Raw genomic sequence first — 26,328 nt, forward strand, 5'->3', positions numbered from 1 at the left:
TCTAAGACACAGTATATCTCTCCATCTGTTTGTATCATCTTTAATTTCTTTCATCAGTGTCTTATAGCTTTCTGCATACAGGTCTTTTGTCTCCCTAGGTAGGTTTATTCCTAGGTATTTTATTCTTTTTGTTGCAATGGTAAAAAAGAGTGTTTCCTTAATTTCCCTTTCAGATTTTTCATCATTAGTGTAAAGGAATGCAGGAGATTTCTGTGCATTAATTTTGTATCCTGCAACTTTACAAAATTCATGGATTAGCTCTAGTAGTTTTCTGGTGGCATCTTTAGGATTCTCTATGTATAGTATCATGCCATCTGCAAACAATGACAGTTTTACTTCTTCTTTTCCAATTTGTATTCCTTTTATTTCTTTTTCTTCTCTGATTGTCATGGCTAGGACTTCCAAAACTATGTTGAATAATAGTGGTGAGAGTGGACATCCTTGTCTTATTCCTGATCTTAGTGGAAATACTTTCAGTTTTTCACCATTGAGAATGATGTTTGCTGTGGGTTTGTTGTATATGGCCTTTATTACGTTGAGATAGGTTCCCTCTATGCCCACTTTCTGGAGAGCTTTTATCATAAATGGGTGTTGAATTTTGTCAAAAGCTTTTTCTGCATCTATTGAGATGATCATATGGTTTTTATTCTTCAGTTTGTTAATATGGTGTATCACATTGACTGATTTGCATATATTGAAGAATCCTTGCATCCCTGGGATAAATCCCACTTGATCATGGTGTATGATCCTTTTAATGTGTTGTTGGATTCTGTTTGCTAGTATTTTGTTGAGGATTTTTGCATCTATATTCATCAGTGATATTGGTCTGTAATTTTCTTTTTTTGTAGTATCTTTGTCTGGTTTTGGTATCAGGGTGATGGTGGCCTCATAGAATGAGTTTGGGAGTTTTCCTTCCTCCTGGAAGAGCTTGAGAAGGATGGGTGTTAGCTCTTCTCTAAATGTTTGATAGAATTCATCTGTGAAGCCATCTGGTCCTGGACTTTTGTTTGTTGGAAGATTTTTAAGCACAGTTTCAATTTCGTTACTTGTGACTGGTCTGTTCATATCTTCTACTTCTTCCTGGTTCAGTCTTGGAAGCTTATACCTTTCTATGAATTTGTCCATTTCTTCCAGGTTGTCCATTTTATTGGCATAGAGTTGCTAGTAGTATTCTCTTGGGATGCTTTGTATTTCTGCGGTGTCTGTTGTAACTTCTCCATTTTCATTTCTAATTTTATTGATTTGAGTCCTCTCCCTCTTTTTCTTGATGAGTCTGGCTAATGGTTTATCAATTTTGTTTATCTTCTCAAAGAACCAGATTTTAGTTTTATTGATCTTTGCTATTGCTTTCTTTGTTTCTATTTCATTTATTTCTGCTCTGATCTTTATGATTTCTTTCCTTCTGCTAACTTTCGGTTTTGTTTGTCCCTCTTTCTCTAGTTCCTTTAGGTGTAAGCTTAGATTGTTTATTTGAGATTTTTCTTGTTTCTTGAGGTAAGCTTGTATAGCTATAAACTTCCCGCTTAGAACTGCTTTTGCTGCATCCCATAGGTTTTGGATCATCGTGTTTTCATTGTCATTTGTCTCTAGGTATTTTTTGATTTTCTCTTTGATTTCTTCAGTGATCTCTTGGTTATTTAGTAACGTATTGTTTAGCCTCCATGTTTTTGTGTTTTTAATGTTTTTTTCCCTGTAACTGATTTCTAATCTCATAGTATTGTGGTTAGAAAAGATGCTTGATGATTTCAATTTTCTTAAATTTACTGAGGCTTGATTTGTGACCCAAGGTGTGATCTACCCTAGAGAATGTTCCGTGCCCACTTGAGAAGAAAGTGTAATCTGCTGTTTTTGGATGGAATGTCCTATAAATATCAATTAAATCTATCTGGTCTATTGTGTCATTTAAAGCTTGTGTTTCCTTATTAATTTTCATTTTGGATGATCTGTCCACTGGTGTAAGTGAGGTGCTAAAGTCCCCCACTATTACTGTGTTACTGTCGATTTCCCCTTTTATAGCTGTTAGCAGTTTCCTTATGTATTGAGGTGCTCCTATGTTGGGTGTATATATATTTATAATTGTTATATCTTTTCCTTGGATTGATCGCTCAATCATTACATAGTGTCCTTCCTTGTCTCTTGTAACATTCCTTATTTTAGAGTCTATTTTATCTGATATGAGTGTTGCTACTCCAGCTTCCTTTTGATTTCCATTTGCATGGAATATCTTTTTCCATCCCCTCACTTTCAGTCTGTATTTGTCCCTAGGCCTGAAGTGGGTCTCTTGTAGACAGCATATATATGGGTCTTGTTTTTTTTGTTTGTTTGTTTGTTAGTTTTGGGGGGTTTTTTGGCAGTACATGGGCCTCTCACTGCTGTGGCCTCTCCTGTTGTGAAGCACAGGCTCTGGATGTGCAGGCTCAGCGGCCATGGCTCATGGGCCCAGCTGCTCCGCAGCATGTGGGATCCTCCCAGACCGGGGCATGAACCCGTGTCCCCTGAACCGGCAGGTGGACCCTCCACCACTGCACCACTAGGGAAGCCCTGGGTCTTGTTTTTGTATCCATTCAGCAAGCCTGTGTCTTTTGGTTGGAGCATTTAATCCAGTCACATTTAAGGTAATCATCGATATGTATATTCCTATGACCATTTTCTTAATTGTTTTGGATTTGTTTTTGTAGGTCCTTTTCTAGAAGAAAAATAATTTCTTGAAGGCATTGTTTGTAAACTTTTTTACATTTACTTTAATTTAAACTTTCTGTATAAAAGGTATTCAAAGTTTGTATACATTTTGTGGCAGTTTAAAAAATTGGCTTCAATTCTTTTACACACCTCCCATAGAGAGGTCAGGGGGGGTGTCCATATAGTACTCTGAGTAGGCTTGAAACTTCTTCAGCCAATGAAGTAAAGTAGAAGTGACACTATATGGCTTTTAAGTCTATATCAAAAAGGCCATTCAGGTTCTGCCTTGTTCACTAGAACACTCACTCGTGAAGCCCTGAGCCACCATTTAAAAAGTCCAACTATCCTGAGGCTGCCATACTGTGAGGAAGCCTAAACCACAAAGAGAGACCACATAATAGGCATTCCAGTTAATAGACCCAACTAAACCCAGTCTTCAAGTATTCCCAGCCCAGGCACCAGACATGTGAGTAGGAAACCTACAGATGACACTGGACCCAGCCAGTGAAGTCTCCCCCAGCTCTTCAAGTCTTGCCAGCAGAGACCTCAGACATCATGAACCAAAGCTAAGCCATCTCTGCTGTACACTGCCCAAATTCCTGACCCAGAGAATCCATAATGACAATAAAGTAGTTGTCACTTTACGCCACAAAATTTTGGTTTGGTTTGTTATGCACAAATAGATAACTAGAATGCTTTGAATACAGTTACATTTTATTTTTTAACTTATATTACTGAAGATGATTATTAGTTAAACTAGTGATAGAAATTGTAAAAGTGGAGGGAAGGAAAAAAATGTTTAAGGGACAAAAGCAGAAAGAAGGACTTCCAGTTTTGGCAGCGTGAGGGATTCAGCAACGCCTCTCTGTAATAAAACACATAAATGCTTCAAGGAGGAATGAATAGATATATTTTTCCATATTCTTGCTGGTTAAGTACAATTGAAAACTCTAGACACTGTATATAAAAAAATAAGAAGATTCTATAAGATGGAGAGAAAAAGGCAGATTGGCTAGTGACCTAGAGACCCTAGAAAAGACACAGTGATGAGTTCCCTAGGATTTATTTTTGCCTTATACATCCCAGACTTGGAGGAAGCTGGCTCTCACTCCCACCCAGCAGTAACAAGCAGTGTTGCTCCCTTGGGTATCAATGGGGACTGAGTGGGGAACCAGGACTTTCATTGCCACCTGGCAGTAATGGGGCAGCATATCCCTTCCACAGTAGTATCTGAGGAAGCTGGCTAAAAGAGAAGTAAATTAAGATACAGAGCCCCATAACATAATAACCAAAATGTCCAAGTTTTGACCAAAAATCCATCATACCTATAACCTAAGATCACAAACTGAATGACGAAAGATAATCAATAGACACCAACACAGAGATTCTAGTTTAACTCTAGTTTAAATTCTACCTTAGTTTCTAGCAAAAATTCTGATTTAAATATGTAAATATATTTAAAGTAATCATGTGAATCAGTCTTTGGGAGTTCTAATTATTATGAAAGTATGGGTAAGCTGCTAAAATATGTTATGATTTCCTTTACGAAATTATTTCTCTTACATACGAAAGAAGTCCAGAGGTAGCAAGTCCTGTGCAAGTCCTGTTTTTATGGGTGTCAGGGATCCGGGTTTCTTCCATTTTGCTGCTTAGCTTTACTTACATGTCTTCCCATGTTCCAAAATGACTGCTAAAACTCCAGCCATTTCACTCAAAACTTAAGCAGCAGGATAGAGAAGGGAGGAAAAGGGGGAACAGCCTTCATTTCTCAAGAGATTTCCCTGAAGTCCCATCAGTTCATTAATGTATATCTCTTTGGTCAGAACTATATGCAAAACTCCAACTTGCTGCAATGTAGTTATCTTTTGGCTACATTGTGCTCAGTAGAAAATTGGGACTCTGTTTATTTGAGAGAAAGGAGAATGGGTATGCGGTTAGCAATTATCAGTCTACTCAAGATTCAGACTGGAGAAAAGGTGGGACTATAGACAGTCTCCAAAGGATGAAATGAGGAAGAAAAGTAAAAAAAGAAAAGAATGGAAAAGAAAAGGAATAGATATCCCTCCTGCATTAAGAAGGATAACATCATAAGTGAGTTTCTATTTAGGAATGGTAGGCAGTGTCTAATTAGTATAATACTTACTATTAATACTAACAGCTAAAGAAATTTTTTTAAGTGGTTTCAAAGTGAAAACATATTTCTTCCTTCTATAATGTATTCTTTGTTTATTAATCTCTTAACAAGCAAGGAAATTAATTCCTCCAGAGTTACTAAACTTTTGCTTTCTGTTAAACATATAGGCACCATTTATTTGATTGACTTGGATAAATGCTTGTGAACCACTGTTTAAATTACACAGTTATTGGACTTCCCTGGTAGCACAGTGGTTAAGAATCCATCTGCCAATGCAGGGCACATGGGTTCAAGCCCTGGTCCGGGAAGATCCCACATGCCGCAGAGCAACTAAGCCCGTGTGCCACAACTACTGAGCCTGCACTCTAGAGCCCACGAGCCACAACTACTGAGCCCGTGTGCCACAACTACTGAAGCCCATGCACCTAGAGCCTGAGCTCCACAAGAGAAGCCACCACAATGAGAAGCCTGCGTACCACCATGAACAGTAGCCCCCACTCGCTGCAACTAGAGAAAGCCCACGTGCAGCAACGAAGACCCAATGCAGCCAAAAAAATAAAAATTTTTAAAAAATAAATAAATTACATAGTTATTTTAATCGTGGTTATTATAAAAATTAATGATGGTTAAAAATGCATTCTGGGGAGACAGAGTGGGGGGTGGGGTGGGAATGGTTATGAAAGAACAACAGGAAGGAACTTTGTGGTGATGGAACTGCTTTGAATCTTTACTGTGGTGGTGGATGCATGAAACCACATGTGATAAAACTGCATAGAACTTAATATACACGCACGCACGTGTAAAAGTAAAACTGGGAAGATCTGAAGAAAATGGGTGGATTGTATGAATACCAATATTCTGGTTGTGTGTACCACAGTTTTGCAAGTTGTTATCTTTAGGGGGTACACAGTATCTCCTTGTATTATATCCTACAACTTCACGTGAATATACACTTATCATAAACTTTAAAATTTAATTTAAAAAATATCAGTTGATGAAAATGATTCAATGCATATTCATTGCTTATTTTCTTAAGGAAAAAAAATTGAGAAGCTTGCCTTTTAATTCTCTTAATGGCATATTTTTATTAAGAGAAGTTCTCGACTTTAATGATAAACTATTTATCAATCTTTTTATGATCAGTGATTTTTCTGTACAGTTTAAGAAATATTTGCCTTCCCCAGATCATAAGGATGTTCTCTCATGTTATCTTCTAGTAGCTTTGTTGTTTTACCTAAGTCTACAATCTATGTGAAATTGATGTTTGGGTATACACAGCTAGGAGTCAAGACACACTGGTCTTATGAATATCCAATTGACCCAGCATAATTTATTGATAAGCTCACACTTCCTCACTGCACTGCAGTATCACTTTTGTCATAAATCAAAAGACTATATATGTGTCGGTTTGTTTCTGGCCTCTATTCTTTTCTATTGGTCTATTTGTCTATCTTAGAGCCAAAGCTGTACCATTTTATCCTAATAATGAGCTTATCTCAATAATAAGAGGTGATATATGGTAGGTATAGGCCCTCCAACTTTGTTGTTCTTTGAGACTCTCTTGGCTATTCTTGGCCTTTTGCAATTACATATACAGTTTACCCTTGAACAACAAGGGAGTTGGGAGCGCCAACCCCTACCCAGTCGAAAATCCACAGATCATCTAGTAACTTAGTATTTACTATCGAAAAAAATCTACATGTAAGGGGACCCACACAGCTCAAAGCCATGTTATTCAATGGTCAACTGTAAATTTGAAATCAGCTTGTCAATTTTTACCACAAAATGTCAATTTTTACTGGGACTGCACTGAATCTATACATCAATTTGGAAGAAGTAATATGTTTTCATTAAAAGTCTTCCTAGCCTGAATTTGGTGCAGCCCTCCATTTATTTAGGTTTTCTTTAATTCCTCTCAGAAATAGTATATAGTTTGATATGAAGAGATCTTGCACTATTTTAGATTTATTCATATGTATTTAATTTTTTATATTATTATAAATTTTATCACCTAAAATTTTTTATTTTCTAATTTATTATTGCTATAATATAGGAATACAATTGAGTTGTATATACTGACCTTGTATTTATCCTTTCCATTGCTCTTAATTTATTCCTGCATTTCTGTGCTTCCATCTGGGTCATTTTTCCTTGAGCCTGAATAACTCTCTTTAACAATTCTTTGTGTGGGTCTGTAACAAAAAAGTTTTTTTTCTCAATTTTCATTTTCTAAACACATTTGTATCTTCATTTTGAAGTCTATTTTGCTGGGTATAGATTTCTAGGTTAACTTCTTTTAAAACATTATTCCACTTTTCATGGATTTCCTTATTTCTGTTAAAAAGTCAGGTGTGAGTCTTATTATTGCTCTTTTGAAAGTAATATGTCCTTTTAAAACTATATTTTTGGTAGATTTGTGGAGGAGGGAATGTTGGGTGTGCAGCTTGATAAAGGGAGTTGATACCAGTCTTCAAGATGTGGGGCCTCTCTCTTCCCCCTAGTTGTCAAAAGCCATCCAGGGCCCTGTCCTATCTTTTTAACAAAAGTGCCTACATGACTGTCCCTGCCTTCTTTAGGAGCAAGTTCTTCGATCCACTGCTTTCACATGGAAGCGAGGTTGAGAGGCTGACCTATCTGACTCTTCCTACAGTGGTACCCCAATCAATAACTCAATTGTCCAAGGGCCCTACAGATATCAATAGCTTCTTTCTGTGTGCTTAGAACACCCCCAAGGGCCACTCCTACTTCTATATTAAGCCTCTGCTTATGCAACTTTTGTTTGTCCAACTATATTCCAGTCCCGTTGGCCTTCTTTTTTTAAAGATTGTCATAATGTCTGGGCCATTGAGAGCACTCCTTCATGTTTTTCAATATCAACGTATGTACATGGATGCATATGAGAGGGTGTATTCATCTAACTTTCCTGTAATTTTTAGAGATTTTCTAAAGAGGGGAGGAGTCAGGAGAGGCTAGAACTTGTTCTTGGTCTGCCATCTTGATTCAACCTCTTGGTTAAATTTCTAAGCACATATTGAACTCTTTTAGTACCAAACACAGACAGCTGCTAGTATCATATGATCTTTTTTGGAAAGCTCTGCTTCTGAGGTGATATCATATTAAGCTATTTCAATTTAAGACTCAATCCCCATGTTGAAATTGGCATCTGCATGACACATGTGAATAAGTTTCATTGTCATTCCTCAAAATTATCTTCCAGATTTTAATATCTCAAAAGACCTGAGAGTTCTGCATTACAGAAATTCCCAAAAACATATCACAACAAAATATAAATAATATTTTTGCTCAACTATAACAAAAAAGAGTATTTAAAAAATATGTAAAGTGCTAAAATTCAAAAATAAGAAAAAGCAACTCAGTAATCTTGAAATGTTATTTCCCTACACTCAACTCGGAAGTTACTTCAATCAACAGGCTCTTTTGCCAACACTAATAAATTCATTAATAACTTATCATTGATTTACCACTGATTGAGAATTAAAGAGTAAAATGCAAACTTGGAAATCTAAAATGGTCTCCAATTGGTTGTACAATAGAAATTTTATATAAATAAATGCAATCCTGAAATCATATAAACACTAAATATTCATAGCAGCTAAATCTAAAGAGTTCAACAAAACAATCTTTTAAAAAATATTTAATGCATATCTAACATGCCCTAGGCACTGTTCTAGGCAGGGGATACAAGCAGTGAACAAAACAGACAAAACCCTCTGCTTTGTGGAGCTTATATTCTGATAAATGCATATAATTTGAATAATATGAACGTGGCCTTTTCCTACAGAAATTACTAAAAAGGTAGATAAATATTTTATGCCCAAACACAAATATAGATAGTTCTTACAGCAGTCCAACACACAATCACATAAAAAGATTTTGAGAACGTTTATAACACAGAGATACATTTAGCCACTGACTTCAAAACAACAGAATATCAATATCTTGTCAGAGAACGTGAGCAAGGTCAGGTGCCCTAAAATTTATCTGCCTAAGCAATTCACTTGGAAAAGAAGGTATTAGCTAGGTTTTGGTAAGGGTATTAGATGTCAGGCAACTCTTAACAGATCTTAATTTATATCCCCAACCAAGCAATTGAAATAATCCAGATATCAGGACTGTGCAGATTGACAAAAACAGTGAGTCTAGCAGGAACAAGATTTTGATATCCTAGAGTTGTACTATCCAATATGCTAAATACGAGTCATGTGTGGTTAACTTTGAATTAATTAAAATTTTAAAAGTCAGCTCCTCAGTCACATTAGCCACACGTCAAGTGCACAGTAGCCACATATAGCCTGTAGCTGCAATACTGAACAGTGTACATACAGAACATTTCCCACACTGCAGAAAGTTCTATTGGACAGTGCTATTCTAGGGAATCAGAAGAGGCACACGACTCCTGGGAAAAAACAAAACTTTCTAAAGAGGGCTACAAAAAGTGGCAATTTAAGGAATTCCTTGGCAGTCCAGCGGTTAGGACTTGGCATGCTCAGTGGCAGGGGTCTGGGTTTGATCCCTGATCAGGGAATTGGGGAACTAAGGTCCCTCAAGCCCCGCGGGGCAGCCAAAAAGAAAAAAAAAGAAGTGGCGATTTATAATAATCGCAAAAAATAAGTTTTCTTCTCCGTCCCTTGGCTATTTTTTAAATTTAAATAAGTTCTCAGTGTGACCGTCAGTGTGATTTCCTCCCTAAGATTATCCTTTAGAAAAGGATTCTCAGACCTCCCTGGTGGCGCAGTGGTTAAGAATCCGCCTGCCAGTGCAGGGTACATGGGTTCGAGCCCTGGTCGGGAAGATCCCACATGCTGTGGAGTAACTAAGCCCGTGCACCACAACTACTGAGCCTGAGAGCCAAAGCTACTGAGGCCTGGGCGCCTAGAGCCCGTGCTCCACCACAAGAAAAAAGCCACCGCAATGAGAAGCCTGCGCACCGCAACAAAGAGTAGCCCCCGCTCGGCGTAACTAGAGAAAGCCCATGCGCAGCAACAAAGACACAACGCAGCCAAAAATAAAATAAACAACGAAAAAATTCCCCTGCCAGTGTAGGGGACACGGGTTCGAGCCCTGGTCCAGGAAGATCCCACATGCTGCGGGGTAACTAAGCTCGGGCGCCACAACTACTGGGCCTGCAATCTAGAGCCCACGAGCCACAACTACTGAGCCTGTGTGCCACAACTACTGAAGCCCGTGTGCCTAGAGCCCATGCTGCGCAACAAGAGAAGCCACCGCAATGAGAAGCCCACGCATGGCAAGGAAGAGTAGCCCCCGCTCCCCGGCTTGCTGCAACTAGAGAAAGCCCCCACGCAGCAATCTAGGGCCAATGCAGCCAAATAAATAAATAATAAAATTTTAAATAAATAAAACGAGCTCTCTAAAAATGGGCTCATACTTAAAAAAAAAAAAGAAAGAAAGAAAGAAAGGATTCTCACCGTTAGAATCCGGAGTGAAAAAGATACGCAATTCTAGTTGCAGCCTCTAAGGCTTCCCTCTGTCAAGGAAGGGCTCTGCCCTCTGGGCCGCGAAGTCTGTGCACACTGGGCATTGGGCTGAACTCCTACTGCCACTCAGCGGAGAGAAGAGACAAGGGCTCCTTTGCCAGTTTGGTGGTTGCCGAGCGACGGAGACAGTGCCGGGCTTGGCCTAAGGAGGAGGGCGCGGACTGAAAGATGCTGAAGGATCTGTAACAAAGCCGCCTTCTATTGGCTGAAGAGCGCTCGGCCATTGCCATGAGCCAATGAGCAGACGCATACGGATGACGTCAGACGCCATGCGACTCCTCCCACCCACTCTCTAGCGACGCGTCTAGAGACCAGCGAAATCCACCTCAAACCCTTTGGTGGAGACGTCTGTATTACCGCATGTTTACCTCGCAGCTCGCGCTGCTGCAGGTGTTCTTCCTGATGGTCCCCGTGGGCGTCCGGCCTCAGCCATCTCCGTCCCCGTCTGGGGCAGTGTCCACCCAATCGAACCTGGGGCCAAGGACGCAGGGCGAGACCCTTCAATCCTCCTCGGAGGTGCCTGGCGTCTCTACAGTGAGTCCTACTATCGTGACTCCCTCGGCGCCTGGGAATAGGACCGTGGATCTCTTCCCAGGTGAGGGGAGAGGATGCGGGGTTGGAAACTGTTGACTCAGATCCAAATTCTGTGAACAAAGTGAATTCCCATAAAGTAAGGAGTGGGGCTGTTGGAAGAAGGGGAATTAACACTTGGAAGAGTTTGGGGATGCACACCCCATTTGCTCTGCTTTATGTTGTACTTTTATAGTCTTACCGATTTGTGTCTGTGACTTGACTCCCGGTGCCTGCGATATGAATTGCTGCTGCGACAGGGACTGCTATCTTCTCCATCCCAGGACAGTTTTCTCCTTCTGCCTTCCAGGCAGCGTGAGGTGAGCTGCGATGCTCAGGTTGAATCCTAAAGGGGATTGGGGCAATAGAATAAGTAACATTTGGAAGTAGGAAGAGTTAGCCTTCGTGCCTCCCATCCCCACTTCCACTCCTGGGAATGGAACTACCTTGGTTTTTCCCAGGAGAGCCGTTCCACTTCTGATGCTCTAGAGCAGGGCTGGCCAATAGAATAGAATCTTCGTGTTGTCCTGTGGCTGCCCAAGGAGTCCTATCTTTGGCATCTGACTGATACCGGTGGGGCACCCTTCTTGGGACCTAATCCTCATTCTAAATGTATCTATTCTCCCTCCTGTTTCCTCAGGTCTTCAAGTTGGGTGTGTGTAGACAACTCTCTTATCTTCCGAAGTAATTCCCCGTTTCCTTCAAGAGTTTTCATGGATTCAAATGGAATTAAGCAGTTTTGTGTCCATGTGAACAACTGTGAGTAGAAATATGTTAGCTATTCCTATTGCCTAACATTTACTGGGGGTTAGCTTAGTCTCTGACGTTTATTCCTTTTCTTTGTTTTTTAAACTTTTTTCCCCCCTTTGGATCTCTATCATGCTCCCTCTCCTTCCACCTGTCCCCCTGCCCCTTTTGTTTTCTCTTATTAGTGAACATTGGCAATCTCTTTTGCCCTCTTGGCTGTGGACCAGAAAGCCCATACAGAACTTTAATTTCAGTCAGCCCTCTTAGCTCAGAGGATTACAGACAGACTATGTCTCCCACTTGCTACAATCTCCATGAAGGGGCTCACTGAATCCCCAGTGCCTGACATAAGAGGCACCAAATAATACGTGAATGAATGTCTTTGACAAATGAGTCTACATCAACCTTGTTTTTATTTTAAGAGGCAGCAATATAGGGGAAAGAGCATTTGACTTGTGTCTCAGCCCTTCATTTACTTACCAACTGCACAGTCTTGAACAAATTTCCAGGCTCATTTCTTCAACTGCAGAATGAGAAATGATACCACTAATTCTGAATGTGAAAGTGCTCTATAACTGTAGAGTGCAATAAAAATGAAAGGTAGTTGTTATTAAGGTTTTTAAATAGACTTAGATGGCTTCTGGGGTGGCGCGGTGGTTAAGAATCCGCCTGCCAATGCACGGGACACAGATTCGAGCCCTGGTCTGGGAAGATCCCACATGCTGTGGAGCAACTAAGCCTGTGCGCCACAACTACTGAACCTGCGTGCCACAACTGCTGAAGTCCGTACGCCTAGGGCCCTTGCTCCACAGCAGGATAGGCCACCGCAGTGAGAGGCCTGTGCACCGCAGGGAAGAGTGGGCCCCGCTCACCGCAACTAGAGAAAAGCCCAGCAACGAAGCAGGTAGTGAATACCCAACACAGCCTAAATAAATGAATAGACTTAAAAATTTGTTGGTGATGAGTATAACATTTTTAAAGATGTACATCTAATATATCTTTTTTTAATTTATTGTCTAAGAAGCAAGATAATGTTCTCACATAAAATAGACTTAAATGTCCCTTACACTCTGGAAGTCAGCTCATCCTGGTTTCATCTGTTAGAAAATAAATTGCAAAACTATATTTGTTTCCTAAAGCAACCAAGTTTGGGTTTGAGGGGACTTGAATTTGGAAGCAGTTATCAGGAGCCTTGCGGCCATTCAGGTTGTGAGAAGGTAAAGGGAGCAAGGCAAATGCTGCATTTTAAACTAAGGCTGCAGGGCTTCCCTGGTGGCGCAGTGGTTGAGAGTCTGCCTGCTAGTGCGGGAGACACGGGTTCGAACCCTGGTCTGGGAGGATCCCACATGCCGCAGAGCAGCTAGACCCGTGAGACACAACTACTGGGCCTGTGCGTCTGGAGCCTGTGCTCTGCAACAAGAGAGGCCGCGATAGTGAGAGGCCCGTGCACCGGGATGAAGAGTGGCCCCCGCTTGCCACAACTAGAGAAAGCCCTCTCACAGAAACGAAGACCCAACACAGCAAAAATAAATAAAAAATAAATTAATAAAATAAAGCTGCAGCTTTCCCATCCTTTCCAAATCTCCCGTTGCTTTCTAGTTCTAGCCTCATGAAAATGCTCCAGGGATATCGCAGTAGCGTTCAACTGGTGCTGCCTGCTTTTAATCCCCTCCTGCTTCCCATGCCATACTGTTTCCAGACCAGTGTTTCTGAACTTTCTTTCCCCAGCAACACCTGAGAGTCACTCCTTTAGAACTTATATGATACTTTGAATTGTTATCATTTTATATGAATGTTGTATCTCCCCAGGTAAATTGTCGGCGCATAGAAAGGATGGACCATATCTTTGCCCACGGTGCTTAATATTTGCTGATAATAATCATCAGTAACAGACATTGTTAGAGGCTGTAAAACATGATGGAGTGGGAAAAATCCTAGACCAGGAATCAGGAGATCTGTGATCTACTCCTGGCTCTGCCAGATGGCTCTGTGGCCTTTTGCAACTCATTTACCTCTTAGGATCGAAATTTCCTAATGGAATTGGACCAGATGATCTCTGGGCTTCCTTCCACATCTGAAATTGTATCAATCTAAGTCTAAATACCTTTAAGCACTGTTGGGTATAATATACCATATATGATGGTAGAATTTTTAGGTAGAAATTCTATTTATCCTTAGCCTGTGCTTCTTATCTGCATTATTCCTGCTTACCATCACTACCACCAATATCCCTGCACTACAGTGAGAGACAAAATGTTAACGTTCTCTTACTCTTTTAAGCCATGAAAAAAATATTCAGATGGATATTTTCCATCTCAACGTACCTTTTTTTTTTTTTTTTTTGGTACGCGGGCCTCTCACTGTTGTGGCCTCTCCCGTTGTGGAGCACAGGCTCTGGACGTGCAGGCTCAGCGGCCATGGCTCACGGGCCCAGCTGCTCCGCGGCATGTGGGATCCTCCTGGACCGGGGCACGAACCCCTGTACCCTGCATGGGCAGACGGACTCTCAACCACTGTGCCACCAGGGAAGCCCGTCAACGTACCTTCTTTTTTAGCTTAACTTTTCTTTCATTTATAAAGATAGAAATAACTACATTTTTTAATGAGGTAAGTATTTCTTCCATGTGGTTTTCAGGGTATGAGTTCTGAAGGAAATATTAAACAGCGCCTGGAAGCTTTAAAATTTGAACATTTCAGATCAGAGATGGAAGAAGGTGGTCTGCAGACCAGCAGCACTAGCATCACCTGTTCCAGAGCAAGGCTTTTCAATCCTAATATGCACCCACATCACCTGGAGATCTTGTTAACATGCACATTCTGATTCAGTAGTTCTGGAACATGGCTTAAGATTCTGAATTTCTGACAACATCCCAGGTAATGCTGGGGCTGCTAGTCTGTGCACCACACTTTGAGTAACAAAGATCTAGGAGACAAATAGAAAGTGAGTAGCCTGAAAGGCCCCAGAATTGAGAGTTACCTTCATTTCGTTTTCCGTCAGAAAGCTGAAAAGTTGAATGAGTAGGACTTTGTGATCACAGAGGATAAAGGTCAAGCTTATGTTATGTGGCATCTTCATTAGCTTTTGGTGCTACATGTCTTGATTTCCTTTTGAGTCTGTCCAAATGACCGTAATTATGAAGAAAGAAAGAAACTAGTATGGGCCAATTTTCTGCTACATCCCTTTTTCAAGTTAGCAGAAAACTTGGGTGGTAAAGCAGAGTGTTGTTCATTACTGGCCACCCTCTGGGCAGGGGAGAATGTCAGAGGCTTTTACCTACATCTCTCTCCTGGTTCTGAAGTGCCGTAAGGAGATGGCTGCAGGAGCTTGGATAGATTTATACATTGCTATAATATAAATTACAGAATTGTTAGAGAAAATACCCTTTGAGTGTATTTGAAAAATCTTGAATGTAGAAATTATAAGGTGAAAGGAATAAAATACAACAAATCCATATACTTGAGAGATGGAAGCCTTATGAGGACTGGTTAGTTGAAGTTTAGAGGAGATTGGAAGACTTGGAGAAGACAAGTCAAATATTGTCTCCAATTCTGCCATCTTCCTATGGAAACAGTACCATTTTGTTGTACTAGAGACTCCTCTGGTATGGGACAAATGTGTGCATTACTGAGACTCCTATTTTCATCACAAATTGCTAATCATACACATTCCTGGCATCAGAGGCATGGAACTGACTGGCATTCGTTGGTCATATTCTTATCTCAGATCTTAATACTAAAGCAATAATTGAATTAACAAATTACAAATAAATTATTAGGTGATAGAAATCAAAATTGTTATTATCTCTGAAGATGGCATATTGATTGGGAACCTGGGAAAATGTTCTGAGTAGTAGTAATAAAAGTATATAAATGTTTAAAAATTCTTTGAGTTTATGCTTAAGATGAGTGCATTTGCATACTTTACTGTGTATATTTTACGCCTCAATAAAAATATTTTTAAAGATTAGTTTCTTGGTATGCCAGATACTTAAAAATGATTTTATTTTATCTAAACCCCTTTTCTTTTTAAAATTATTTTAGCAAAATTAACCTATTTCCAGAAGCTCCAAAAGGTCAATGCAAGCAGCTTCCAGGCCCTGGCTACAGAGTTTGGAGGTGAATCATTCACTTCAACGTTCCAAACCCAGTCACCACCACCTTTTTACAGGGTGAGCCTACGGAAGGGGGAGGGATCGTTTGGTTTTGTTTTTCCCCACATACTGACAATTGACGAGGTATCTTTGAGATACCCACCTGCAACTAGGTAAGCCACTGTCAGCTCTTTTGGAGGGCAGTATTGTCCATGTTAACAACCTATTGAGTTAACTTGTTTCTGCTTATTCTTTTCTGGTGGAGTTCAGTCCAATCTCGCTGTGAATAAATTTCTGCTGTACTTTGTTTAGGCTGGGGACCCCATTCTGACTTACTTCCCCAAGTGGTCTGTAATAGGCTTGCTGAGGCAACCTGCAGGAGTCGGAGCTGGGGGACTCTGTGCTGAGAGCAATCCTGCAGGTGAGCCTGGAGTACAAGCGCCAGCCTTTTTGTTCAGTTTAAAATAGGCTTTCTCATGTACCACTCCCTTAATTCTAAGGTTTCCTGGAGAGTAAAAGTACAACCTGTGCTCGTTTCTTCAAGAATCTGGCAGATAGCTGTACCTTGGATCCCACCCTCAACGCTGCCTCTTATCATAACTTCACAGTCTTGAAGGTGGGTGTCCCTTCTCTCCCCCCACTGTCACCGCTGTGGACTTAAAAAGTTATCATGCTTCCCACAAGCACTGAACTAGAAGTCAGGATGCCCAAGAGCTATGTAGAAGGCAGAGGGCCTAAAAGCCCTGTCATCTGAAGAAAGATGAAAGAAGTAGGGATAGATAGGGTAAGAGGTTCTCACCTTTCTGGCTAGTGGAATTTGCTAGGGGAGGTTGGATGGGGTGACATCTCACTATTTCACCAAAACTTCTTGCTTTTGCTGTTTGTTAGAGCTCTACTCAGAGTAGGTGGGCATCACAGTCCATCCAACCTCAGCTGAGCCCTGCTTCTGGCATTTTAGTGTAAGGAAGAGTCAGGTAGAAAAAAAATGTTGATTTTTTTTTTTTTCCGCAAAATGAGAAACCACAAGCTCCTGGAGATTTTATGTTAAGATATATGCACACTCATGTCCTTGCTGTTCTCTTATACTAGGTTCCAAGAGGTTTGAGTGATCTGCAGAATACAAAGGTATGATGCTTTTTATCAGGAAAAACGAAAGAGAATATTTGGTCCCTTTACATCTGAGGCAGTCTCACTCTAGATTGTAATGGTGAAAGAATGTGTTTGTGATGCGTCAGACTGTTCAAGTATGAGTCTAGAAGAGTGTTTTTCTTTTTGTTCTATATAATTAATAAGCATCATATGAATAAGAATCATAAGATATTAGGTAAGTTTGAGAAACTTTGGGTAAATAAAGTTAAACATTATATTTAGGATGGACTACTTGAAGTCTTTAATATGCTAGAGGGTCTTCTTAATCTCTAAGAGGGAAGTGCCAGATATAGTATTTCTAAAACTTATTTGGCCATGGAACCTTTATTTTATATCTAATAGAAGTAATGTTCCAAAATATATGTTTTGAGAAGTGCTGAATTAGAATGACTTTTGAACTTAAGTTGTAGACTGGCAATGGAAGGAGAGAGGAAGGTGATGGTCAAAAGGGAAAAATACTCATTTCAGCATAATATGTAACTAGAAGAAAAAGTGCTGCTTTCAATTTTAATTGATTTGCCTCTTTCCCTTGCTAGTTCCAGGTGCCTGTAACACCTGTCTCACAGGCTGACTCTCCTCTGTTGGCTGGAAACACTTGTCAGAATGTTGTTTCCCAGGTAGGGACGCTGACCTCAGATTCTGGACTGATGTATGTTGATCAGCATTAGCAGAGGTGCTTCATCTTCCATTAAGTACCAGGCCAACCCCACGTGAATTTTTGTGCATTACCTGAAACTTAACACATCAAGGACTGAGCCCATCACCTTCCTCCCCACATGTTTCAGTCGTTTCCATTGCTGCCATCCTCCTGCATTTCACATCCAGAACATTAAAATTATTTCTGGTTCCTCTTTCTTTGCCCATGTGCAGTCTGTTATGGTTTTTACTGACCACAGTTTCTTTTATTGACAAAGTCAGTATCATCTGAACCTCTGAAATAGACTAGTCAACTTCTTTTCCTTTATTCTCTCTCTTCTAATCAACCAACAAAAGTAAGAATTATTGGAAAGCATCATTTTAAAAACTATGCTCAGAAATCTCAGGTTACCTTCACTTTTTCATGACTTCCGTCTCCAGCTGCCATCTTTATTCATCCTCGGACATTGTGAGAGCCAGGCAAACCAGGTTTCCATTCCATGCTCACCTCTGCCTGTGCTTCTACTCACCTCCTCTGCACAAGATCAAAACTTATTTTTCTTCCCTTTCAGTTCTTACCGTAAACTCACCTATCCCATGAACTCTTTCAAAGAGCTCCATCCAGTCTCTTTTTTTATGTGTAGATATAATATGAAGTCAAATTTTATCTTTTCATGGTATTTGTATTTGGCATTTTTAAGATTACTTTTTTAGTCTCTCTCATCCAGTTACTTTTTAAAATTGAGATGTAATTGACATATAACATTGTATTAGTTTTAGGTGTACAACATAATGATTTGATGCACATATATACTGTGAAATGATCATCACAATAAGTTTAGTTAACATTCATTACCACACATAGTTAACAAATTATTTTCTTGTGATGAAAACTTTTAAGATCTGCTCTCTTAGCCACTTGCAAATATATAATGCAATATTGTTAACTACAGTCACCATTCTGTTCCCTCATTCAGTTACAATAAAACCCTTAAAGACAGGAAATCTTCCTGTCCTAAACACAATTGGCCCACAAAATAATTTTTATTAATTGATTCTACTTTTGTATTTCAGGTCATCTATGAGATAGAAACCAATGGGACATTTGGAATCCAGAAAGTCTCCATCAGTTTTGGGCAAACCAACCTGACTGTTGAGCCAGGCACTTCATTCCAGCAACACTTCATCATTCGCTTCAGGGTTAGGGCCCTTCTCCTACAGGGGATCAAGAAGAAAGAAATATCGGGTTAGAAGTAGCACCCCTGCTTCTGTAACACATGCAAGATAGAATAAGAATATGAAGGACTAGTTCAATCTGTCAACTGAAGCCTCAACATTTAATATTCCATAATTTAACTTCAAGTGATAAGGATTCAACAGTGTTTATTCATTAGCATGTTCCCCCAGCAAAGCAGGACTTCACTCACAAATCCAAACTCTTTTTTTAAATAGTCATTTTGAATCATAAACTCAACTAATATCCCACAAAAATTCTTTAACTAGCTTTTTTCATGTTTCTGGGCATTCAGCATTTTACTCATTTCCCACTTAATCTAAGTTTCCAGTCTTGATCACCACCTTTTGGCTTTCTTGTACTTTCTTTCTCTTTGAACCCAGTAGAGTCCAGTTTCTCCTCAACTCTGCCCACAAGTGATCAACCGAATCCCATGTCTCTCAGAGTTCATCTGTGGAACATCTATAGTTAATTAAAATACATTTCTAAATTACATTTAATTAAAATACATTTCTAAATTACATTTAAACTCCTGGTTTTAGCCACACTGAACATAGCCCTAAATTAATAGTAATTTTGAAAAACAGGATTGATAGATCGTTTATAGATCTTTAGCTGTAATCCTTGGTAGAAGTAGCATGTAGTGAACATCAATGTTCAGATCCTCAGGATTTATTTTAGTGAATAAAAAACAGTAAAAGATGCTGAAGTATCAACTTCTACAAAATGCTGCACTGTGGAAGGAAGCCAGATTGTTCAGTGCAGCTAACCTACAGCATTGCCTAAAGGAAGGGTATGAAGCCACACTGGAAGGTGGGAGAGCATGCTTTTCTCCATATTGACTTTTCCTTCACTCTTTCTGCAGGCTTTTCAACAGAGCACAGCTGCTTCTCTTACTGGTTTTAGAAGTGGGAATCCTGGCTATATTGCTGAGAAGCCACTCCTGGCTCTAACCGGTGATAGAAGACACTCAGTATCCTTTTTTGGGTCTCTGGGTGGCCTATTGCAGCCTAATGAGAAAAGCTTTAACTACTGATCTTTTGGATTTTCCAATTCTGAGGTTCCCCCATTTTTTAGGTATTGAGGACTTCCTTTACTAAACCATTAATACATTAGGATCTCAAATGTTGATGCTACCAAAGGCTTTAGAACTTACATTAGCCTGGCCATAGGTGAGGATCCTGACTGAATTTTGTTTGTTTTAATGAAATATTTATATGCTGGTGTGTGGTCATCCATTTTTGGAAAAACAATAATTGTTTCTCTATGTTTTCATTGCCAGAGGAAAAAGAATTGTGACTTGAATAATATATTAATAAAGTACAAAAAGCGTTAAGGAAATAATAAGAAGCATAAATTTTCCAATCTGCCTACTTTTTTTTCTTTTATGATCTCCTTGACCATCGCCTTCCACCTCAGATGACCCTCTTACAGAGCAAGGGTGATGGAACTTGCTCTATTAAGAGACATGAAGTACAATTTGGAGTGAATGCTATATCTGGATGCAAGCTCAGGTAGGTCTCTGCTTCCACATCATTTCCAACAAATTTGTCTCTGCCTGTAGGGAATATGTTGATGTGGCAACTTTTATATTTTGAAATCAGCGTTCAGAGAATGCTAGTTAGGAGTAATGTTTAAATAATATTAATATCACTAAGAGTTTTTTTTTTGAGAGTCCTTTATATCTGCTAAGGATTATTTCCTTCCGTTTATTTTAAGATATCATTTCTAATGTTTGGATGAATTACATTATTATGTTAGCATTGGACTCCAGCCTCCGTGGTGTTTCATTTCAGGCTGAAAAGGGTGGACTGCAGCCACTTGCAGCAGGAGATTCATCAGACTCTTCATGGAAGTCCCAGACCAGAGCACGTTGCCATCTTTGGTAATGCTGACCCAGCCCAGAAGGGAGAGTGGACCAGGATCCTCAGCAGGAACTGCAGTGTTTCAGTAAGGAGAGAAATACACATTCTGACCAAAGCTCACTTTCCTCTTTTGTTTATTAAGATTAACACCAGCCCTGTTTCCATAGTTGATTTGGTTGTCATAGAAGAAAGATAATGTGGTTGTCATAAAAGAAAGAATATAAGAAACCATGCCCATTTGAAGTCATTATTTCAGGTTAGGTTTATACATAACTTTCCTCACTCAGAGAAAAATTTGAAGGTAGGAAGTCTAGAGATTGGCCTCTGGTTCAAAATCAACCTTACTCATAATAGGAGAAGAATAAACTAAATATATTTCATATATATTTCAAATGTTCTCTTACATTCTTGAATATTTGGTCAGCACAGATTCTTTCTTTGAGGTTGAAATTGTGTTCCTTGTGTTATAAAACTTTTACATTTATGTTTAGTAAAAATACATTAACAGGGTAAAAATTCAAACCATGTAGAATAGTGTTAATGAAAAGTAAAAACCTCAGTACCCACTGCCCCTGAAGAAATCTCATTTAGCTGTTTCTGTTTTTACTGTTTCTGGTGGCCACTACATCAGTGCTCAGCAGGTGTACCTCTTGATTCCAGTCTAAGTAAAATAGGGAAATCTGTGTGTGTCTAAGTAAAATAAAGAAATCTTTCTTCTTCCTCTTTTGCCTACCCCCTACCTCCTGGCTTTAATCAACTGTACCTTTCATTTTATTTCCTTTCACTTAAACTTTTTAATTGTTTATTTTTCTGTATAAATAATACATACACTTGGCTCAAAAGTACAAAATAAAACTCTCTCTCAGACAACTCTTCCCTTCCACAGAGGCAAACGAAATTACTAGTTTCTTTCCTTCTAGAGATGTTGCATGCTCACACAAGAAAATACTCATGTTCTTTTTTTTAATCCAAATGCTATAATATCATAAACACAGCTCTGCACTTTGCTTTTTTCACTTGACCTTCAGAGTTTATTCCATATCAGTATATAATAAGCTTCCTCATTCTTTGCATGGTATAGGTGCATACTATTCCATTATATGGATGAACCATAAATAATTTATTTAGCCAGTTTTATCGGCGAACATTCAGGTTGTTTTCAGCCTTTTGCTGTTACAGTGTGGCATTTTATTTTATTTTATTATTTTTTTAAATAAATTATTTATTTATTTTTGGCTGCATTGGGTCTTCGTTGCAGTGCGCAGGCTTCTCATTGCAGTGGCTTCTCTTGTTGCGGAGCACAGGCTCTAGGTGCACAGGCTTCAGTAGTTGTGGCACGTGGGCTCAATAGTTGTGGCTCGCGGGCTCTAAAGCACAGGCTCAGTAGTTATGGTGCACAGGCTTAGTTGCTCCGTGGCATGTGGGATCTTCCCAGACCAGAGCTCGAACCCATGTTCCCTTCATTGGCAGGTGGATTCTTAACCACTGCACCACTGGGGAAGTCCTTTTTTTAAATTAAATTTAATTTAATTTTTTTGGCTGTGTTCAGTCTTTGCTGCTGTGCATGGGCTTTCTCTAGTTGCGGCGAGCAGGGGCTCCTCTTCATTGTGGTGCATGGGCTTCTCATTGTGGTGGCTTCTCTTGTTGCAGAGCACAGACTCTAGGCATGTGGACTTCAGTAGTTGTGGTGTGTGGGCTCAGTAGTTGTGGTGCACGGGCTTAGTTGCCCCGCGACATGTGGGATCTTCCCAGACCAGGGCTCAAACCTGTGTCCCCTGCATTAGCAGGCAGATTCTTAACCACTGCAAGTGTGGCATTTTATAACCTGGTTCAGGCACCATTTCATACATGTGAAAATAAACCTATATGATAAATCCTAGAAGTAGAATTGCTAGATCAAAAGGTATTTGCAGGGTTTCCCTGGTGGCACAATGGTTGGGAGTCCGCCTGCTGATGCAGGGGACACGGGTTCGTGCCCCGGTCCGGGAAGATCCCACATGCCTTGAAGCGGCTGGGCCCGTGAGCCATGGCCGCTGAGCCTGTGCGTCCGGAGCCTGTGCTCCGCAACGTGAGAGGCCACAGCAGTGAGAGGCCCGCGTACCGCAAAAAAAAAAAAAAAAAGGGTATATGCATTTAAATTTTTAATAAGTATTGCCAATTTATTTCCCATCAGGTTGTACCAATTTACAGTCCCACTATCCATCTATGAGGTGGCTTGTTACCCCATACTCTCCTCAACACTGGGTTATCAAACTTTTAATCTTTGCTCATCTGATAAGTGAAAAATAGCATTCCATTGTAGTTTTTTTTTTCTCTTGCTGTGAGTAAGGTTGAGTATCTTGACATATAGTTGAACAATTCGTGTTTTCTTCACTATGATCTATTTATATCTCTTGCCCATTTATTGATTACTTGTCTTATAACTTGAAAATCTTTGTATTTGAGAAATTGGCTCTTTTCTCTTGTATGATTTGTAGATATTATTTTCCCAGTTTGTTATTTGTCTTTTGACTTTGTTTATGGCTTTCATGCCATGCAGAAATTGATTTTCATATTGTGAGATTTATCAATCTTCTTTTTCTTTTTTTCAACTTTCACGTTTTGGTTCAGACTTTGAAAGGCCTTTCCCCTTAGAGATTATTTTTAAAATGCCCCCTTTCCCTTTCTCAGCACTATGATGACTTGATTCCTTGTATACTTCTTTCCTTTAATGAGACTTGAGGGATAAGTAGCTACATGTACTTGACCCAGCTTTTGGGGAACTGCAGTCAAACTGAGTTCTCTTAAACTTCATACAGCCATACTGAGGGAGTGTGGTTTTGGGTAATACATGGCTGAGTACAGAAAAGGGATGGTTAGTGACAAGGATTGAGATTATAGTGGAACTACTCTTTATTATTCTTAAACCTACTATTTATATTTTTAAATCACATTTTTGAAGGATATTTGATAACATGGAAAATTTTTCCTAATGTAGATAGAATAAATGAAAGAAAAAGTATTTTAAAATATTTGGAACAAACACATGAAAAGATTTTCAACATCATTAGCCATTAAGGAAATGCAAAACCCCAAGGAGATACCACTTCATACCCACTGGGATGGCTATAATTTTAAAAATGGACAATAACAAGTATTGGCAGGAATGTGGAGAAATTGGAACCCTCAGACATTGTTGGTGGGACTGCAAAATGGTGGAGCCGATTTGGAAAAGAGTTTGACAGTTCCTTAATAAATTGAACATAATCATAGTCTGTCTTCCCCTAGTCCTAGTTTAGACATGTTATTGCCTGTGTCTGAGCCTTACTATAAAAAGTATGAAGTTAGAAAAGCACAGGCATATTTGAGGATAGTTTGTATCTGCTAAGTTATAGTAACCTCCTGATTTGTGTCCTCACTTCCATCAGTGCTACCTGCATCTTGGAATTAATCCTCCTGGGGGTCACACTGCTTGGTTGGACTTCATAATCTAACCCTGAAATGTCCTTCCTTAATCTTTTGGCTGTTCCTGTGTTAAATCCTTTGCTTCAGTCAAGTGATCTGCTCAAGGCCAGTGCCTCACACATGTTTGGCACATAGGAGACACTCAGTAACTATTCTAATTAATCAGCAACTGTCCCTCAGTGGCATCATATGCTGTTCTAGTTGCATACCATTTTATATGCCATCTCTCTACGTAAATTTTCCTTTAAACACTATTTTTTCCAGTCACATATTACTCATCCCAGTTCCACAAAACCATCCTCAACCAGAAATGGCTGTTTCTTCTTCTGGCGTTCCACAGTACTGACTGCACCACTCACTGAGCACATCTTATAACCATTGTACATGGGTTCATGTTTTATTAATCTCTACATTAGTATTTCCATTTTAGAATATTAATGTTTTAAGCTCATGGACAGTAATATGGCCTATTATGAACTTCTGTGTCCTTTCTCTAAGCCACATTGCCTTCTCTGTTATTGTGTAATGTTTAAGAAACAGTGGCTACTTAATGCATGGTAAATAACTATAGGCAACCATCAGCAATTGAAGCAAATGCTTCTTTTCCCTTCTGCAGGCTATGCATTGTACTTCCTGCTGTGTCATACCAGTTTCCTTGGAGATCCAGATACTGTGGGCATATGTAGGCCTCCAGTCCAACCCACAAGCTCATGTGTCAGGAGCCCGATTCCTATACCACTGTCAGCCCATACAGGTAAGTCTTGGCTCATAAAGGACCACCAAGCCTTACAAAGCCTCGATTGTCTTATCAGCCGTTTGATGACCAGATAATTTTTTAACTTCTGAGAGCCAATTTATGCTACCAGCCAATGTTTGGTTAGAATGAGCTGACACAATTAACTTTCAAGTCAATCCTCCCTGCCTGGTTACTGAAATTTAACATGTTTTTATGGTGAATACAATCTATATCCCTTTTTTTCTGTTTTTTTTTTTTTTTTAATTTCATGACTATAGTAATAGGTTAGTTCTTTTAACTTAATCATACCAGTATTACTACACTGGTTGATTCAACCACAGAAAAGATTTTCCATAACTGTGTTCAGTGTGACAGTCACATGCTAATTAGAGTCTCTGGGCCTATTGGTTGCTGTTAAAGTTACTACTGTAGCTAGTTTGTAGTCATCAATTCTTGGTTGATTGCACTCCATTAAAATTAATTTTTGGGGACATGGGTTCGTGCCCCAATCCGGGAAGATCCCACATGCTGTGGAGCGGCTGGGCCCGTGAGCCATGGCCACTGAGCCTGCATGTCCGGAGCCTGTGCTCCACAATGGGAGAGGCCACAGCAGTGGGAGGCCCACATACCACAAAAATAAATAAATAAATAAAAATGAATTTTTTTTTTTGGCTGCACTATGCGGCTTGTGGGATCTTAGTTCCCAGACCAGGGATCGAACCTGTACCCCCTGCAGTGGAAGTGCAGAATCCTAAACACTGGACCGCTGGGAAATTCCCTAAAATAAATAATTTTAATATGTAGTTAACATATACCCATTGTTTATGATGTGCCTTAGGACAGCTTTAGCGTCTGTCTTGGTTTTAGAACCTAACACTTAGCTTTAGAAGTTCAAAAACAGAAATCATTAGGTCCTGGTGAACTGATTCATGTATAAACTTATTAACTTTTAATGGAAATTAAAACTAATTGAAATTATTACCTGTAAGTCATTGCATTTACCTCCCAGAAAAGAAACTAGAGACTACATTTAAGTCAGAAGTAAAATACCTTTAGCTCCTCCCTCACAACAGAGTTGACCACCTTAGCTCTCTATGCCTGTAAATGTGTTAAAACTTAGGTTGCTGGAAACTGTGTTAATGAGAACATTCCATTCTCCCTGTGTTGGTTTACTGAATAAGATAGAACTCTCTGTAAGACTCATTTAATCTGTTACAGATACTGCACTGAATCTATTGTTTTATTTTTACGAACTGTATCTTTATTTATGAATACCTGTGTAGTTTGGGAGTATACCTACAGGACTGTTTTTAATCTTCCTGAATCTCTGGCTCTGTTAGGCATTGAAGCTACCCAGTGCCTCTTTCTTGTCTAGATATTTTTAATCATTATATTTTTCTAGTATTTAGTAAAGGTTAGCTTTTCAGGTTAGTCTTCCCCCTCTACAAATTGTTCTGTTTTTTAAATTTGTGTCAACATTTAAAAATCAAGAAATTTTACCTTCACATCCAGATCTCTGACTTCTCT

The 26,328-nt window shown here is 39.5% G+C and overlaps 1 protein-coding gene and 1 long non-coding RNA gene across 4 annotated transcripts in view; one reads left to right on the forward strand and one right to left on the reverse strand.

Moving 5' to 3' along the window:
- Nucleotides 1–3,461: 3,461 nt before the first annotated feature.
- On the reverse strand, nucleotides 3,462–10,352 carry LOC132439770 (uncharacterized). The gene is made up of 3 exons (XR_009522411.1): nucleotides 10,261–10,352; nucleotides 6,894–7,005; nucleotides 3,462–3,544 (listed from the first exon to the last, which is right to left on the reverse strand). It is a non-coding gene; the product is annotated as an uncharacterized lncRNA (long non-coding RNA).
- A 337-nt stretch (nucleotides 10,353–10,689) lies between these two features.
- Nucleotides 10,690–26,328, forward strand: part of TCTN3 (tectonic family member 3) — a 28,986-nt gene continuing 13,347 nt past the window's right edge. For 2 of the 3 annotated variants that reach the window (XM_060033634.2, XM_060033635.2), the window contains exons 1-13: nucleotides 10,690–10,924; nucleotides 11,096–11,219; nucleotides 11,540–11,658; nucleotides 15,688–15,815; nucleotides 16,050–16,158; nucleotides 16,238–16,353; nucleotides 16,827–16,862; nucleotides 17,423–17,503; nucleotides 18,597–18,722; nucleotides 19,622–19,729; nucleotides 20,176–20,270; nucleotides 20,553–20,706; nucleotides 24,682–24,819. In XM_060033634.2, the coding sequence (XP_059889617.1) occupies nucleotides 10,690–10,924; nucleotides 11,096–11,219; nucleotides 11,540–11,658; nucleotides 15,688–15,815; nucleotides 16,050–16,158; nucleotides 16,238–16,353; nucleotides 16,827–16,862; nucleotides 17,423–17,503; nucleotides 18,597–18,722; nucleotides 19,622–19,729; nucleotides 20,176–20,270; nucleotides 20,553–20,706; nucleotides 24,682–24,819 (1,569 nt within the window). The remainder of the gene's footprint in view (nucleotides 10,925–11,095; nucleotides 11,220–11,539; nucleotides 11,659–15,687; nucleotides 15,816–16,049; nucleotides 16,159–16,237; nucleotides 16,354–16,826; nucleotides 16,863–17,422; nucleotides 17,504–18,596; nucleotides 18,723–19,621; nucleotides 19,730–20,175; nucleotides 20,271–20,552; nucleotides 20,707–24,681; nucleotides 24,820–26,328) is intronic. The other variant, XM_060033633.1, reaches the window with a different exon arrangement.

This window comes from Delphinus delphis, chromosome 16 (genome assembly GCF_949987515.2).
Source record: "Delphinus delphis chromosome 16, mDelDel1.2, whole genome shotgun sequence".
NCBI classification, from domain to species: Eukaryota; Metazoa; Chordata; class Mammalia; order Artiodactyla; family Delphinidae; genus Delphinus; species Delphinus delphis.